The 19,518-nt window shown below is 38.2% G+C and overlaps 1 protein-coding gene across 1 annotated transcript in view; it reads right to left on the bottom strand.

Annotated features, from left to right (window-relative positions):
• CCDC39 (coiled-coil domain containing 39) overlaps positions 1-19,518 on the bottom strand; it is a 51,308-nt gene that overhangs the window by 8,979 nt on the left and 22,811 nt on the right. The window contains exons 8-13 of the mRNA XM_006770017.1: positions 15,823-15,926; positions 15,374-15,506; positions 12,643-12,837; positions 11,535-11,699; positions 10,062-10,199; positions 5,844-6,052 (exon numbers count right to left, since the gene is read on the bottom strand). Coding sequence (XP_006770080.1) covers positions 5,844-6,052; positions 10,062-10,199; positions 11,535-11,699; positions 12,643-12,837; positions 15,374-15,506; positions 15,823-15,926 — 944 coding nt within the window. The remainder of the gene's footprint in view (positions 1-5,843; positions 6,053-10,061; positions 10,200-11,534; positions 11,700-12,642; positions 12,838-15,373; positions 15,507-15,822; positions 15,927-19,518) is intronic.

Below are 19,518 nucleotides of genomic sequence, written 5' to 3'. Positions count from 1 at the left end.
TCTATATATCTATCTATCTATCTATCTATCTATCTCTATCTCTATCTCTATCTCTCTCTCTCTGTATCTCTCTCTCTTTCTCTCCCTCCATCCCTCCCTTCCTTCATTCCACTCTCTCTAAAAATAAACCAATGGAAAAAACATCTTTGGGTGACCATTAACAACAACAAAAAGAGGAAAAACAAATGGGATACTATAGACAGGGAAATAGAGATATACACACCGATTAATGCATAAATAAAAGCTATTTTCACCAAAAGAAATCTGGGAAAAAATCCAAATTCATCAATGAGAAAAAGTTATATCTGAGGCTATTATGAAGGTAATTAATATAAGAATTACCTATGGAACATCTGAACCACTCTCTTCAACCCCTCAGAGTATACAGGGATGTTGGCAGGAATTATTTATTCTCCAATGATAAACCCCCCACCCCTCGCCCCCAATTATCAGAGTTCTAGCACTGTAGGTTGGAGCTAGATTTTTTTTTTTTTAAAAGCATGTCATTCCAGGCCTGAACAAGAGTTAGAGTTAATTAAGAAAAAGAAAAAGAAAAAGAAAAAAGGCAGCTCTACCCAGGAATGAAATATGTCTTCAAAATAAACTCCTTTAGGGACAGACTTACTCATAGCCTACCACCAGCCTCCCATTTAGAGTAGAGACTTGTTGGAGAAAAAAATCTACCTAATTGCAGAAGAAACCCCATACTTTACCATACTAGATCACTTTACCAATCACCATAATTATTAATTAAGCATTTTAAAGTAAATATAACAGAAAGCTTAGGACTATCAGACATTTAAGGAAAGCTAACAGCATAAATAAAAAGAACAAAATGTGCAATAACAGAACAGACACTAGGAGAAACAAAGATAATGCATGGGCTAGAAGAAAACTTTCAGAGTATTCTAATTACTGTCCTCTGAAAGATGAGAGGATATTGCAACCAAAAATACCCATAAAACAAGAGTTCTTGCAAGTAATTTCCCCTTTTCAATTTTACTTCTTTATTTTTTAATTATAATTTATCTAAAATGTTAGTTTCAGCCAAAACCGGTTTGGCTCAGTGGATGGTGCACCAAAAGGTTGCTAGTTTGATTCCCAGGCAAGATCACATGCACAAATTGCAGGCTTGATCCCCAGTAGTGGGTGTGCAGGAGGCAGATGATAACTCACATCAATGTTTCTCTCTGCCACACCCTTTCTCTCTAAAATCCAATAAACTACATATATATACTAAACTACATACACACTCCCCCCACCCCCACACACACATATATATACTAGTGGCCTGGTGCATGGATTTGTGCACATTGAAAGGAAATTAATTAGAATTCCTGGGGTGGCACCGTGGTTCGAAGGGTGTCTGCAGAGTGAGCAGGAAAAGAAAAAGAGAAGAAAACTCATGCTCTAGTTTTCTGGCTCGGCCTGGTACTGGCTCTGGTGCAGGGACTAATGCAGGCAGTCCCTGGTGGTGGCTGAGTGGGGCAGGACTGGGCTAGAGGGCCAGACATGCCCTGGAGCCAACCTCCCGCAGTTCCTCCCTGGCTGGCTGCACCTGGGGCAACACCACTGGAAGGGAGTCTTGGAGTGAGCAGGTCCCTTGGCCTGGCCTGAGGGGATTGGGCTGAACCAGCTGTCTGACATTCCCCAAGGAATCCTGGAGTGCAAGAGAGCACTCTGCAAAGTTGCTGTAATACAGGGTGTGGCACACAAATGCAAGTGTGCGGTAAACCAGATTTGTGTCCAGGAACAACATAACCCACGACCAAAGGTGGAATTGGGCTCCCTCCTCTCTGGTTCAGAGTGCATCACCTGAGAACCGCAGCTGCCAAGTCATTGCAGCTCAGCAGCTCCTGTGTTAAGCATCTGCCCCTTGGTGGTCAGTACTCATCATAGGTACTGGCTGGTCAGACGACTGGATCGTCACTTAGCCTTTTATATATATAGGTGTGTGTGTGTGTGTGTGTTAGTTGCAGGTGTACATATGTAACCAATGAAGAAAAAGAATGAATTAGAGATATGAAGAAAGAGAGGCAGGAAACAAGGAAGAGATAAAAAAGATGATAGGGAGAGAGAGAATGAAAATATCTAAAGTGGAATAGAAATAATAGAAAATTTAATATGAGAGAAAAGTTAAGAAATCTGGAAGTGAAGACATATCTAAGAAGACCAACATCCACTAAAAGTGAGCAACAAATGGGTAGAATAGAGTATGCTGTGAGAAAAAATAAAGAAGTAATAGGTATTTTCCTGACTTGAAGAAAGACTTTAATGAAATAACTGAAAGAGTTCACAAAGGGTCAAACAAGAAAAAATGAAAAAACACCAGGATACATATAAGAAAATTCTAAAACCCCAAGGTAAAAAGATTGTCCTAAGCTTCCAGAAAGAAAACAAAAACCAAGTTTCCTACAAAATAAAATAACCTGAAATCAGACCTCTCATAAACAGCACTATATGTAGAACAATGTGAAACAATGCTTTCAAAGTTCAACTAATTAAAATATAGGGTAAAATAAATATGTTTTAATTATGAAAAGGACTCAAAAATTTCAGAAAACATCAATGAAAAAAAATTCAGAACATACTCCAGAGAAATGAAATGGAAATCCAAGAAAATAGGAAGACAAAGGATACATGAAAAAATACTGAACCCAAAAACAAAGTAAAACACAGCTAGAATGAAATTACTGCTGGCAATTGGCTGAAGGGTTCAAAGAACTTATAAGAAAGTAGTTCTTTTAAAAGTAGAGACATAATATTAAAAGCAATAAATAACAACCAGATATAATAATCAGTGATTTCAATAATACATGAAAGATGAAGACAAGAAATGCAGCAGTAAAACATGCTAAGAGTCTTAACCTCTTTGGGGAAGGGAAAAATAATAAAACCAAATTCATCTTCAGTGTTCATAGGAAAACAGGAAGATTAAAGTTTCTTCTGAATTTAAGAATAACCAACAAAATAATTAAAATTAGAATATATATCCTCCAAACAATTGAAGAGGAGAAAAGAAAAACAAAATTCAGTAAAATCAATGAAAAAAACACCAGCAGGACAAAAAGAAATACCTACCATATGATCCAGATATTCCACTCTAGGTATTTACCCAAGAGAAAAGAAAGCATATGTTCATACCAAGAAGACATATGTTCATAGCAGTTTTATCTGCAGTAGCCAAAAACTGGAAACAATTCAGATGTTTAACAATGGGGAAATGTACAAACAAATTGGAGTAGATGCATACAGTGGAATATTATTACTAGGTAATAAAGAGCCAGGGAGTCTGCCTGCCTCCTGTTTTTGTACAGTTCATGAGCAAAGAATAGCTTTTACATTTTTAAATGCAAATTGGATTTAAAAAATCAAAAGAAAAATTATATTCTATGAAATTTCTATAAAATTCAAATTCCAGTATCCATAAAGTTTTATTGAAACACAGCCATCCATGCTCATTTATTCACTTGTTGTCTATGGCTGCTTTTACTCTACAACGTCATTATTAAGTTGATGCAACAGAGTCCATATGGCCTGCAAAACCTATAATATTTAGGTATTGTCCTAAGCTTCCAGAAAGAAAACAAAAACCAAGGTAATAAAGATGCAGCTAAAATAATACCTAAGGGAATTGTTTTAGCCTTCAAAGTTGAAAATTAATTAGCTAAGCATCTATCTGAAAAAAGTTAGAAAAATGAAGTCAAAGTAAGCCCATAAAAATAGAAGGGAGAATAATAAATGTGAGTAGCAATTAATAAAATAAAAAATGAATTCACAATGGTAAAAATCAGCAAGATTTGATTATTTTCAAAGAGCAATAAATGCCATTACTTGCAAGATAAGTTACAAATAATTCAAATCAGGAATGAAATACTAAAAACACTGCAGCTATGAAACAAATAATAAAATATTGTGAACAACTTTATGGCAATATCTTTGAAAATTAGAGGAAATAGAAAACTTTTCCTAGGGAAATATATAATTTACCAAAATTGACTCAAGACGACGTATAAAATCTGCACTGTCCTATGAACAACAAATAAATTAAACCAGCAGTTGAAAATTCTCACAAAGCTCTAGCTCTCTGATGGCTTTCTCAGTGAGGCCTTTGAAAGTTCCTACTAGTACTATTTTACAAACTTACCCAGAGTACAGAAAAATAAGAAACACACAAAAATAGTTTTATAGAAGAGGAGATAACTTCAGTAGCCTGATAATGTGAAAAGGGCCAAAGAAAAAGGAGAATGAGCATAGATGAAAAATTGTATAAAAATATTACCCCCCAAAACTAGATGTATACAAAATACAATATGTGATAGACAATCTGAGTTTATTCCAGAAATGTAAGGTTGTTTAACTTCGAAAAATCAATCAATGTATTTAATTATATTAACAGACTGAAGGAGCTACATATAAACAAATGCCCAAAAACCATATAATAAAATTCAACACCCACTCCAAATTAAAAAAATTAAAACAATCTCTTAGCAAAGAAAGAAAATATATGGGAAAGCCCTTAATATTATAAGGGCTTAATATTATACTCTTTAATATTATAAAGAGTATCTCAAAAAACACTACAGTAAACTTCATACTTAATGATAAAACAATGAAAACTTTCCCTTTGAGATCAGGCACAAGACAAGAGTACCTACAATCACCACCACTGTTCAGCAATGAACTGGAAGTTAGATAGCAAGGGCAATAAAGCAAGAAAAAGAAAAGTATAAAGATTGAAAAGAAGGCAAAAAAAACTTATTTACAAATGATGTAAGTGCAATAAATAGAAATTACAACCTAGATCAATTATTAGAATTAATGAGAGTTTAAGCAAGGTTGCTGGATACTTACTATACAGAAATTAACTGTATTTTTATATACCAGCAACAAATCAGAAATGAAATGTTTTACAGAAGATAACACTGATGGTAACATTTAAAAAATAACATGTAACCAGGAATAAATCTTATAAAAGATATGCAAAATCTTTAGGGAAAATTTGCTTCAATAAACAGTTATTAGCTATCCATAAGGGTAAACATGTTAAGAAATCCTTACCACAAACCAAACAAAAAAATCAATTAATGATCTTAATGCAAAAAGGAGACTCTAAAGCAGCAGTTCTCAACCTGTGGGTCGCGCCCTCTTTGGCAGTCGAAGGACCCTTTCACAGGGGTCGCCTAAGACCATCCTGCATATCAGATATTTACATTACGATTCATAACAGTAGCAACATTACAGATATGAAGTAGCAACGAAAATAATTTTATGGTTGGGTCACAACATGAGGAACTGTATTTAAAGGGCCAGAAGGTTGAGAACCACTGATCTAAAGAATGCGGATTTAGCGCTAGCTTCTTTGGCTCAGTGGATAGAGTGTCAGCCTGTGGACCAAAGGGTCTCATGTTCGATTCCGGTCAAGGGCGGTACTTTGGTTGCAGGCTCCTCCCTAGCCTGAGCCCTGATTGCCTTGTGCAGGAGGCAACCAATCGATGTGTTTCTCTCACATCGATGTTTCTCTCTCTGTCTTTCCCTCTCTCTTCCACTCTCCTTAAAAATCAATGGAAAATTATCCTCAGGTGAGGATTAACAATAACAACAACAATAAAAATGGGGGGAGAGGGCGGGATGAGGAGTTAGCCAAAGGAAAGAAAGATGAAAAAGCATAGATTTATGGCTAACATATGTCCCATATATTATATTAAAAGGCTTTTCAAATGAATATGAAAAAGATGGACACCCCGGGTGGCAGAGGGAGCAGTATTATGTTTTCAAACAATATGAAAACAGAATTATGTTTTCAAAATTCATTAGCAGGATGTGAAAATTCTAATTGTTACCTTATGGCTTGCCTTTCTTGATCGACATATCTTATTTGTGATGCAAGCATAGTTTTGTGAACCTTAATTTCTTCAGTTCGTTCTTCCATAGTTGTTTGTAATTGCTGCTTTCTTTTTTCCAGAGAAAGAACTTCTTCTGCTTTACTGTGAAGCAATTCACGAGCACGTTTAGCTTCAAGTTTTAAAAGACTGTCTTCAATCATCAAGTCCTATCATAGTCAAATATTGAAAAATTATTTTTATACCCAAACCAAAATATTTTTCTTTATTACTGCTACAAATGTCAAACTTGAAAACATAACTTTTTTCTGATTTGACGATTGACCAAGATGTTAACTAAGGTTAAATTTAGATTGCTCTGAGTCATGACTCTGGTTTTCCTTTGCTTTTTTTTTTCCTCTTCCTTTTTATTTCTGTCCTTTTCACTTAAAAAAAATTATAGCCATTCCAAGTCTTTTACTATAATTCAATCCTAAATTCAAGTTTTATTAAAGAAAAAAAGGAAAAAATTATTCCTAAAATTGAAACTGAAAATATATAAAGCTCTGTGGGTGAGCATTTTTACTTTCTAAACTGAATCTCATAAAATGATATGTAATTAAATTTTTATTTTAAAACAATTCCATCATGAGTAGAGTCCTGATAAAAAGTGTACAGATAATTTTCAGAATAGAAAGCCCAGAAACAAACACTCGAGAATACAAGATTTTTACTATTTCAAAAATATAGTTTTTTAGTTGGAGAAAAGATTATATCCCTACATTTCATATGTACCAAAAATAAATTCCAGATGAGTAAAAAAAAAACTTAATGCAAGAGATAAAAATAATGCCGCTATTAGAAATAGCAAGTATTTGTTTGATTTATATATGACAAAGAAGTTTCTAAACATAACATTTATACAAGGAAAAGCACTTAAATGTTTGATGTTTAAAAAACTTTAATGTCAAAAAACTAAATAAAGCTCTAACCGGTTTGGCTCAGTGGATAGAGCGTCGGCCTGAGGACTGAAGGGTCCCAGGTTCAATTCCAGTCAAGGGCATGTACCTTGCTTGCGGGCACATCCCCAGTAGGGGGTGTGCAGGAGGCAGCTGATCGATGTTTCTCACTCATCAATATTTCTAACTCTATTCCTCTCCCTTCCTCTCCGTAGAAAATCAATAAAATATATTTAAAAAACTAAATAAAAATTTAAAGACAAATGGAAAAAATATTGGCACTATTTAAGGCAAAATTAATATTTTTACATATGAAGATCTTTTGCAAAGCAATTAAAAAATATAAACCTCCTAATGGAAATATGGGCCAAGAACATAAACCTGAAAGCAAAAAATAAAAATTGTGGAACATCTTATATAATAAAACCTTAATATGCAAATTGACTGAATGACAGAACAACTGGCAGAACGACCGGTCACCATGATGCACACTGACCACCGGGGGCAGATGCTCAATGCAGGAGCTGCCCCCTGGTGGTCAGTGCACTCCCACAGGGGGAGTGCTGCTCAGCCAGAAGCTGGGCTCATGGCTGGCAAGTGCAATGGCGGTGGCAGGAGCCTCTCCCACCTCCGCAGCAGTGCTAAGGAGCAGCAAGCTGAGCGGTAAGGAGCGAGGGGTTCTAGACCAGCCATGGGCAAACTACGGCCCGTGGGCAGGATCATAAAACTATTGAACAAAAAAAACTGTACCCTTTTATGTAATGATGTTTACTTTGAATTTATATTAGTTCACACAAACACTCCATCCATGCTTTTGTTCTGGCCCTCCGGTCCAGTTTAAGAACCCATTGTGGCCCTTGAGTCAAAAAGTTTGCCCACCCCAGTCTAAAAGGACCTAGACTGTGAGAGGGCACAGGCTGGGCTGAGGAACCCCTCACCCAGTGCACAAATTCCATGCACTGGGCCTTTTAAATATAATAGTATATTTAAAAGAAACTGTTTTAAACATTTTTGTTTAAACACTAGGGGTCCAGTGCACGAGTTCATGCACCTTGAAAGGAACTGTGGACCGCGGGGCTACAGTGGGCACAGAGGCGGGTCTCAGCACATCCTCTGCACCCCCGTTCAGCCCCTCCTGCTGGGGCCCCTGGTCCCTTGTCTGCTGGCAGCCCTGCTCCTGCCACCACTGCTCCCATGAGCTGATGGTGCCAGCCCCGCTCGCAGAGTGATTGGGGCCGGCACCAGCAGTGGGTACGAGCGGGGCCAGTGCTGTCAGCAGGAGTGAGTGGTGGCTGTTGCCCTGATCGCCCTCAGGAACAGGAAGAGGGGAGAAGCCCTCAGGGGCAATTGGGGCCGGCAGTCGCTGCTCATACCTGCTGATGGTGCCGAGCGATCGGGGCCGGCACCAGGTGCTGGCAGCAAGTGCAAGCATGCCTGCAGTAGGTATGAGCACTGGGCCAGACGGTGGCATGTGGGAGCAAAGAATTTTCAGTAACCACCTGAAGCTGGCCCTGATGACAGCAACTGGTGCCCCGCCTTGGTCTGGCGCCCTCGCTCACCTGCTCCACCATCTGCCACAGTAAATGCCTGCCATGTTCCGCATGCACCCCCTGGTGGTCAGCACACGTCGTAGTGACTAGTCATTTGGTTGTTCTGCCCTATGGTCTATTTGCATATTAGCCTTTTATTATATAGGATATTTTAAATTTTATTTTTAAACATAAAGTGTTTCAAAATGTCACAAAGTTTAAAAATGCAGACTTGCCGAAACCGGTTTGGCTCAGTGGATAGAGCGTCAGCCTGCAGACTGAAAGGTCCCAGGTTCGATTCCGGTCAAGGGCATGTACCTGGGTTGCGGGCACATCCCCAGGAGGAGATGTGCAGGAGGCGGCTAATCGATGTTTCTCTCTCATTGATGTTTCTAACTCTTTATCTCTCTCCCTTCCTCTCTGTAAAAAATCAATAAAATATATTTTAAAAAATAAATAAATAAATAAAAATGCAGACTAAAAACAATGAGAGATCATGTATGACCATCAAATTGACAATAATTTTATCAACTGTAAGATCCAGCTTTGATGGTGGTAAGTAAAATAGGATGCTTACACATTGCTACTGGGAATATTAATTGAACCCTCTAGAAGACAATTGGACTTAAACATAGTTTTAAGATACTGAAAATATTCATTCTTTTTCAACCTTAATTATACAGGTGGAGATTTATCGTAAGGAACTAACTGAACAACTGTACAATGATATATGTGCATAGAACATGATAATACTATTTAAAATAGTCAAATACTAGAAACAATTATAAATCCAAAAAATAAGAGATTGCCCAAGTAAATTATAGTAACTTTGTGCAATGGACTGTGGAAAGACTTCAAAAAATTTTTTTCCTGGTCACTACAAGGTCATATTTTTAAAAATTATCTTTATTGCTGGAAGTATTACAGATGTCCCTTCGTTTTTTTGTCATTTTTCCCCCATTGACCTGCTCCATCCCACACCTGCCCTTCCCAAGCCTTCACCACACTATTGACTGTGTCTGGGGGCTTTGTGTATCTTATATAATAAAAGGCTAATATGCAAATTGTCCCCTCAACTGGGAGTTCAACTGGGAGTTTGACTAGGGGGCAGGGCCAGCCCACCACTCACCTGTGGCCCCTCCTCCCGGCTGGCCCAGACCCCGATCCCGCCCCCCCCACTCTGATTGCAGGGCCAGCCGACCAGACCCCACCTGTGCATGACTTTTTGTACTGGGCCTCTAGACTAAAACGCACATTGTACCCATGGGAGTTTGACCAGGAGATCCATCGCTTGCTATTACACACTGACCACCAGGGGGAGGCACGGAATGAAAGAAGGCCCCAGATGTCAGTCAGAAGGCCCGGATAGGCCCTGATTGCCGGCCATGCCTAGGGACCCTACCCATGCTCGAATTTCATGCATTGGGCTTCTAGTATGTATATAAAATCTTTGGTAAATCTCTCCCCCCATCCCCATCTCCTTTACCCCCATCTTCCTCTGAAATTTGTCAGTCTGTTCCATGTTTCTGTGTCTCTAGAATATTTAATGTTTTGGAAGCATGTATAATATATTAACAAATTTTAAATACAATATATATAGCAAATTTTCTTTGAGACTGGAGAGAAATAATGTATTTTAACACTTTAGTGACTTACTGTCTTTTTCAAATGTTGCTATGTTTTTTAAATTTTCCTATATTGAGCCTGAAAACATGTAGATTTTATTATATACTCATATTATTTTACTGTACCTGCTTCAAAGCTCGAGCTTTACTAAGTTCTTTCTCTGATCTTTCATTGAAAAGGTTTAGTTCATTTATTTTGGTCATGAGGGACTTTTTTTCATCAAAATTTTTACTGTTTGACATCTTGATAAAGTAAAGATCATTCTGTAAGAAGGAAAACAGGTACACAAATATGTTTTTAAATAGCAATATTAAATACATACTATTAAACATCTTACATTAAATTATGTGCTCCATTAAATATTAAAATAAATCAGATTTTTAAAGTCTTATTATTTATGCTGTAACATCTCTAATATAATATTTATGGATATTAACATAAATTTTTTTTCATTTTTATCATCTACAGTGGGGCCTTGACTTACGAGTGTCCTGACTAATGAGTTTTTCAAGATACGAGCCATCTCTCGGCCGATTTTTCTCTTTGAGTTGTGAGCTAAAATTCGGGTTACGAGCTCTCTGCCACTTGGCTTGCCGTTGCATCGGTTTGAATGTATATTGGCTATCCTGAAAGGGGACTGTGTGGGGTGAACCCCAAAAGTAAAGGGTGTCTAGCTGCCAAGAGGGCAGGTACCCAACTGGGCAGGGAAGAGTGCCCATCAGGTTTTGGTCTCTGTTGAGAGACAGTTAATGGTTGGCAGCCTATATACTGTCTTGCAGGCCTGCGTAACCATGCCCATGTCAGGGGTAGTACAAACCTCAACTGTAGAAAGCTGGGAAAGGCCTGTTTGGAATAGAAGGTCTGAGGCATGGTTATGCATAAAAAGAAGGTTTTATGCCAACAGTTACTGTTTTGTTATAAATCCATGAAAAGGAATTGGCAAGGCAGATCAGTATGTTTTTCTCCTTATGTTTTCCTCCGAAATTTGGCAATGCTAAATATGTCATGGCAATACATTTCTTTGCATATATTCAATAAGACTGGTTCCTAATAATGGTTTTATTAACAGAAAACTTTGACTGGAGTATCATGTTTTAAAGAGCCCTGTCTGAGCTCTAAAGACTTATAGCCAGTAAGAATGCCACGAAGAAAGCCTGGTATCCTGATTGGAAGCCCTGAAGATGGCTGGCGCTGGAGCATCAGGCCCATGCCCTACCATCACTGGCAGTTGGTAAGAGTAGAAGGGGAGCAGTAAAGATGCCTCTGCATCCCTGCGGAACCCCCACACACTCTGGGCCACAACGAATAGGAGGGATACTAAGATGGGCCTTAAAGCCTGGAGCATGGGCTCAGGTGGAGTTGCTACAGGTGAAGGATTCACCTAACTCAGCAGGTACTGCAGGCAGGCCTGATGGCAATAATCAATGGTAATGTTGCATTTTTATAGAAATATGGATATCAGTTCATACGTTTATTATATATGTGTGTAGCTTGGCAATCACCTATCCAAAGTTAAGTCTTAAGAACATGTTCTCTTAAAACAGAATGACTAATGACTAGCATATTTGAAGCATAAAAAGTGTTTTTGGATAAGTTACATGAAGCTTCTTGATCTGTGTTTCCAAAGTGCCAAATGTAGAATTTCTCTCTTCCAACGTCTCTTTAAGTTCAACAATTTTTACTTGAAGACCTTGTTTTTCTTCTGAATTAATTTCTCCCCTTAACCGTGACATTCGGCGTTGCACTTGTTGAATGTGAAAATCCTGTTACAGTTTATTAAAATAAGTTAGTAAGGAGAAACAAATGGTGAAAAATATTTCTACAACTATAAAGACACGGTAAAGACCTTTTTATCAGTTGGCCTAGGTGTCACTTTAAGCCTTCAATAATTTACAGGATAAAATCCTTCTTACCCTAAAGAGAGAAACACTAACCTATTCTTCAACAATCAGGGTACATGGTAGTGACATATAAGTAATCTGAAAATATAACAAAGTCATGTAGGGAGCTATTTATTGTATTACCATGATGGAACCTCAGTAAACCCACTGGATATACATGGACATACATTTTTGAGGATACATTTTCAAAAGGAGATGCAAAATAATAATAATATAGTCATGAGTTGTTAGTCATAAAAAAAACAAAACTTGAAATGAATTATTTTTTTAATTAAGCTTTAGCATCTGTAATTTTGAGAAACTAAAAATATATTAGATAGGGAGATTAAGATGTACAGAGGGAGGACATTAAGAGATTAATGAGACAGAACAAATAAATAGAAAAAATAAGGAAAAACTGAAAAAAATACTTTTAACATATTTGTCTATGTGTGGGGATGAGAAAGCCTATGTCCCAATGTCCACACAACTAAAACATCAACATATAGTTTTTCTAGGCTTCAGATGTCCAACTCCTTGTTTTGTTTTACTCTATGTTCAATTGCCCCAGGTTCCTTTAAAGCATGGTTCTCCCTCACAAGAGTTGCCTGTCCTCTTACCTGTTTATTTCCGACAGAGAAAAAAAAAATAGCATTTAAGGCTTCCTCACCCTACTAGTGACCTAGCATGAAATCCCATCTTCAATATCTGTCTATCCCTCAAAGAGTGCTTAGAAATTTTTGTTTTCCCGTAGCACTGTAGTATCTTGACCATCACAACTATAACAAGTCAATATTCATAAGATATTCATAAGAGTAACATCTACCTGACTGTACATAATTTCTTGCTGCTTCAAGGTTTCAAAATCCAGTTTATGTAGCTGTTGGTTGAGGCGCTTTAGAGAGGAACGGGTTCCTTCAATTTCTGATATAAGAGATTTTTCTTTCATTGTCTCAGTCTGTAATTCATGACCTATCTTAAATAGCACACCTTTCAATATGGTCAATTGAATTTCTACTTCCTGGTGATAAGAATAATAGTGGTTAGTGAAATTTTGATACCGTAAATATTTTATTTTATAAACAGTATAATGTAGGGGGCTCATAAATGAACCCTCAACATTTTAGCTCTTGAGATATAAAGGCCTCCCACAATTTCAACACATCCCCAACATTTCTTATAGTCTACTCTATGCTAGTAGACTAGAATAGTAGTTTTCTATTCTTGTATCATGTACCTTGATCTGTTATTCCACCCTAACCTTAGAACTAGGGATTCCACTGGTTTCCTTAGAAAACAGAATATAAATTCATGTTTACGGAAGTCTTGAGGGTATTATAGGGAAGAAATTACATCATTCAATCTCCCACCTTCTTTGGGGCACAAATTAAGAAATATAATCTGATATAATCATATAAAATCCATTATTTTTCATATAACAGACACTTTTTATTGGGTTTAATACCTTCTCAAAGATTGCCTAGCAGAGTTTTCAAGTTAGTGCTTGGTGGTGAATAACACAGCACATCTCCAAAACACATAGGGTTGGGATTTTTCCAAACAGACACAAAATCCAGTGGCTATAAAAATCAAGATTCTGAACACAGCCCTGCTAGAGCACAATTAGTACAGATGCTACAATCTTATTTTTTTCAAATTCAGCTAATTTCTTTTAAAATGTCACTAGTTTTTCATTCTGTTGCCCAAAAGTCTATTTCAAGTGAATTTTACCATTTTTACAGATTTCTGATAAGTTTTAATACTGTCCCATCTCAGGTGCTACAGAAAATCATTTTCTTGGAAGAAAAAATTAGGTTAAAAAAATAATGTTGGATTCAGACACCACCCAAGTCAACTGCTGCATGACTTCATTACTCAGGAATTTTAAAAGCACAACACACTGAGGAAGCAGATTCTGTCCAAATACGAGTGAAACCATCCTTAATATAAACCTCAGCAAATGAGGGACTTTTGCCACCATCTTCAACTACCCTTCTGCTTCACACACACACACACACAAGTTAAAAGCCTGGTAGGTGTGGCTTAGAGTTTGAGCAACAACCCATGAACCAAGTGGTTGTTGGTTCGATTCCCTGTCAGGGCACATGCCTGGGTTTTGGGCTCAATCCCCTTTAGGGTGTGCATGGATGATGCTTCTCTCTCATCAATGTTTCTATCTCTCTATCCCTCTCCTCTCTCTCTAAAAAGTAATAAAGGCGGCTTTTTTATTAAAAAAATGTTAAAAGCAAGAAATAGTGCCTACAGTGTCAGGTCATACAGTCACTTTGAAATTTTCAAAGAGGAAATTTAACCTCTTCCAGTTCCTCAAACATTGGATTTAATGCTACCAACATGCCAAAGAGATTAAGGTAGAGGGAGATGTCAAGAAGGTTAGTAAAATAATAGCATTTAAGAGCCCATTTACTGATAAATGATGCCAGACTCTACGAGGTTAAAAAGATAGCAGTAGCACATGGTGAAGAAATACAGCTAATAAATGTAGACCATTGGGGGGGAATTTACACATAAAAAATGATAATCATATAGAAATCAATTGTAAAACAAGGGCACTTTTCAAGATACATTTGCAATATGAGAACACTAGAGGCCTGATGCATGAAATTTGTGCAAGAGAAGGCCTTCCTTCCCCCGGCTGCCAGCACCAGCTTCCCTCTGGCACCCGGGACTTAGGCTTCCCTCCGGCACCCAGAACCCAGGCTTCCCTCTGGCAGCCCACGGGCACCCGAGACCCAGGCTTCCCTTGTAGCCCTGGCTTTGTCCACAAGGTCGTCCAGAAGGCAATTAGACTGGATGTCCTTCCGGACGACCTTGCAGACAAAGCGGGGGCTACGAGGGAAGTCTGGGTCCTGGGGGCCAGAGGAAATCTGGTGCCGGCAGCCAGGGGAAGGAAGGCCTACTCTTGCACGAATTTTGTGCATTGGGCCTCTAATATATATATAATAGATGACAAGCAGGGACATGGACACACTAGGCATTGGGAAGGCATGGAATCTAAGATACAGGAGCTATCTTTAAAAGAAGATATCAAGCCCTAGCTGGTTTTGCTCGATGGTTATAGCATCAGCCTGGGACTGAAGGGTCTAGGGTTCCATTCCAGTCAAGGGCACATACCACAGTTGCCGTCTCAATCCTTGACCCTGGTCGGGAAGTGTGTGGGAGGCAAGCAATCAATGTGTCCCACATGGGTGTTTCTCTCTCTCTGTTTCTCCCCCTCCTTTCTACTCTCTAAAAATCAGTGGCCCGGGGTGGGGTTGGGGGAGAATATATCCAGGTGAGGATTAACAAAAGAAAAAAAAGAAGAAGACATCCAAATTAAATGCTGAAAATGAAGCAAATGGAGGATCAGGAGCTTAAGAAGAGAGCAGTCACCAAGAGCCACAGAAGCAATAAAAAGAGGACCAACAATGCTGATTACAAATGTCATCACCAGAAAGCAGAGCCTCTTAAAAGACTTCCTACTCCTCTGATCTCAGGAATCTAATTCATTCACTATTGCTGAATGTGCTGTGATCTTTTAAATGGGAACTACACTTTACCTTCACACTTTTTTCCTCCTCCTTTAGTATATCTTCCAAATTGGTAGCTTTCTCTTCTGCTGACATAGTTTTCTCAGTTATCTGCTCTAAATTTTCTTTTGCATTCTCATTAGATTTTTTAATTCTTTGTAACCTAGAAAGAGTTTATAATTAAAATACAGAAAACATGTCTAGAGGTATTGAATGCGAACAAACAAGGAATAGTTTGTCCTACAATTTTTTCGTATAACTTCATGTTATATGAAAAAATTTTACCATAAGCCATTTTATTACCAATACATAGTTAATATGCCATAAAAATATTACTCCTGAGCCTCTGTGATGAAACACCTGTGACATTTTTAAATTTAATAATTTAGTAGCTATAATTTTATAGCTATTTAACAAAAAAATATGTTTCTAGAAGTAAATTAAGAACTACAAATATATTTAAACATCTTTTTTCTTACCTTGTTGTTTCTCCCTCAATATCCTTCTTTATTTTGGAAGTATTTTTCCTCAGAGCTTCTACTTCACTGGAACTTCTATTCACAGTGGCTTTTAAAACATCCAGCTATTTATTAATTAACAGACAGAAAGTACATATTTACTCTGTATTTTATAAATTAATTTCATTTCCAAAAATTCCTTTTTGAAGCACTTTAATTTCTAACCTTCATCATTCCCATAAACACAATAACCATATTGCTATAATACATATTAACAGTTTTTCTTTTTGAACTAATATTACAGTTTAAACTGCTTGTATAATACTGGCAAATTATAAAGACCCACATATATGTGTTTAAAATACATTAGAGCAAAACTTCACAACATTGGATTTGACAATGATTTCTTGGATGTGACACTAAGGGCACAGAGAACAATTAAAAATTAGACAAGTTGGACTTCATTAAAATTAAAAACTTTTGTGCATCAAAAGACAATATCTACACAGTAAAAAGGCAATCAACAAAATGAAAGAAAATTTGCAAATCAATATGTGATAAGGGATTAATATCCAGGATGTATGGAGATCTCCTAAAACTCAACAACAACAAAAGATTAAAAACTGGGCAAAGGGCCTAAATATACATTTCTCCAAAGAAGACATACAAATAACCAAAAAGCACATGAAAATATGCTCTACATCATTAACCATTAGGAAAATGCAAATCAAAACTACAATAAAATTCCACCTCACACCCACTAGGAGGGCTGCTATAAAAGATAACAATAACTAGTATTGGTGAAAGTGTGGAGAAATTAACCCTGTTGGTACAGCCACTGTGGAAAACAGTATGACAGTTTCTCAAAAAATTAAAAACAAAATTACCATATGATCCAGCAATTGTGAGGTAACTGTATACCCATGTTCATAGCAGCATTATTCATAATAGCTAAAAAATGGAAACAACCCAAGTGTCCATGGACAGACGAATGGATAAGCAAAATGTGGTATACACATACAATGGAATAGTATCCAACCTTAAAAAGAAAGGAAATTTTGACATATGCTGCAACATGGATGAATCTTGAGGACATTATACTAAATGAAATAAGCCAGTCACAAAATACTGGATGATTCCACTTATGTGAGGTACTTAATGTAGTCAAAATCACAGAGACAAAATAGAATGGTAGTTACCAGGGAATAGTAGAAGGGAGGAATGTGGAGCTATTGTTTAGTGGGTACAGTTTTATTTTTACAAGAAAAAAAAAGTTATGGAGATAGATGGTGCTGATGGCAGTACAACATTAGGAATGTATTTAATACCAGTAAGAATACTTATAATGGTTAAGATGGGGGAGAACCAAGATGGTGGCATAAGTAAATGCCAGTACTCGCTGCCTCCCACAACCACATCAAATTACAACAACTAAAATACAGAACAACCATCATTCAGAGCCACCTGAAATCTGGCTGAATGGAAGTCCTGCAACTAGAGAAGTAAAGAAAGCACATGGAGATTGGTAGGAGGGACAGAGGCACAGAACGGGCTGGTCCAACACCCATGTGTGCCATATTTTTAATTGGGAAGGATATCTCCAAAGCCTCCATGAGAAACAGGGGTTTCCATCCCCACACTAGATCCCCAACCCAGGATTCCAGAGGTGGGAAGAGAAGTCCCTGTAACTTCAGGCTGTAAAAACCAGCAAGAATTGTAGTTAAGAGACACGGGCCTCTTAAAGGGGCCACACATGAATCTACTTAGTCCCGCTTCCTCTGAGTTCCAACTCTAAGTGGTGGCTTTGGGAGAATCCAGTGGCATACAGGGAGGAACTGGACTGTCTGGCATTGAGGTAGGAACTCAGGGGTGGCTTTCTCCCAGTTAATGGTGTTCACAGGGGTCATTATTCCTGAGCTGGGACTTCCCCCATCACAGTGCTGACTGGCAGCTATATCTGAGTTTCCATCAGCCTGGTCCACACTGCTCATTCTATCCTGGTGATTCCCTGAAACCCTGCCTCATTCAATTTGCAGCCCCACTCAAGCTATTTGCGCCTGCTTTTCCATATGAATGGCCAGACGTTGCTAAAATCTCTTTAAAAAGCAGCAGCAGGTGTCAGTGTGTCCCAAACCTATCACTAAAAGGCCCAAGACCCAGAATTAACACCAGCCTGCCTTGCTTCACACCTGGGCCTTGCCTGGGCACTTCCTATCCCAATATAAGTAACAGCCATCTGCAGATCTCTGTGCAGTGGCTAACTTTGCACAGAGTGAAAAGCCCCAGAGCCAGTGTACCTGGTGGACAGCTTCAGACCATAGCAGATTACAAGTGATACATTCAAGGGGCAGACTCAGTGAGCACCAAAGCCCCAGTGCAGCAAATCCTGCTCCATAGGGGTGTCTCCTGCACTACAGCTCTTCCATTGTAAATGGCAGCTGGTCCTCATAGTCAGTTGGCCTGGAGGTCAATCCCTCCCAGTAATGCCAACAGCAATCAAGGCTCAACTACAACAGGAATGTGCATACAGACCACAGAGGGACATACATAGAGTGCCCAGCTCAGGTGACTGGGGAGACTGAACCACTGGGCCCTATAGGACACGTAATACACAAGGCCACTCTACCAACTCAAGGAGACATAGCAGCTCTACCCCAAAATAGAAACAACACAGGGAAGCAGCCAAAATTCAGAGACAAAGAAACATGTTACAAATGAAAGCAATGGAAGAAAATAAGCTACTGGATACAGAAACGATGATTATAAGGTTGCTCAAAGGCCTTAATGAGAGCTTCAAGGGACTTAGTGAGACTTTCAAGGATCTTAGTGAGAATGTCAAAGACATGAAAAAAGACCAGTCAGAAATTAAGCATACACTAACTGAAATAAAGATAATTTACAGGGATTCAACACTAGAGTAGAGGATTCTGAGAATCAAATCAATGATTTGGAATATGAGGAAGCAAAAAAACACCCAATCAGAAGAGCAAAAATAAAAGAATCCAAAAATATAAAGATTGTGTAAGGAGCCTCTGGTACAACTTCAAGCATACCAACATTTACATAATAGGGGTGCCAGGAGGAGAAGAGAGAGAAAGCAAGATATTGAAAACCTATTTGAAGAAATAATGACAGAAAACATCCCCTACCTGGTGAAAGAAATAGACTTACAAGTCCAGGAAGTGCAGAAAACCCCAAGGCCAAAGAGGCTCACACCAAGACACATCATAATTAAAATGTCAAGGGTTAAAAACAAAGAGAGAATCTTAAAAGCAGCAAGAGAAAAGCAGTTAGCTACCTATAAGGGAGCACCTGATTTCTGAACAGAAACTTTGTAGGGCAGAAGGATGTGGCAAGAAATATTCAAAGTAATGAAAGACATGCAACCAAGATTACTCTACCCAGAAAAGCTATTATTTAGAATTGAAGGTCAGATAAAGAGCTTTACAGACAAGAAAAAGCTAAAGGAGTTCATCACCACCAAACTGCTATTACATAAAATGTTGAAGGGTATCCTTTAAGAAGAAGAATAAGAAGAAGAAGGATCCTGGAAGATGGCGGCGATATAGGCAGACGCGTCCCAGGTCGTGTCCCGGAGCAAACGGAGTGAGCAGCTGAAACTAATAACACCCACCCCCAACTGGCGAAAGTGCTCAGCTGGTGAGACGGTTTGCAGCCGGGAAGAGCAGAACTCCCCTGGAAAGGTAAAAAAAACCC

This window comes from Myotis davidii, unplaced genomic scaffold (genome assembly GCF_000327345.1).
Source record: "Myotis davidii unplaced genomic scaffold, ASM32734v1 scaffold123, whole genome shotgun sequence".
Classification (NCBI taxonomy): Eukaryota; Metazoa; Chordata; class Mammalia; order Chiroptera; family Vespertilionidae; genus Myotis; species Myotis davidii.
The sequence above is the reverse complement of the archived record's forward strand: the minus strand, read 5'-3'. Positions and strand labels throughout refer to the sequence as shown.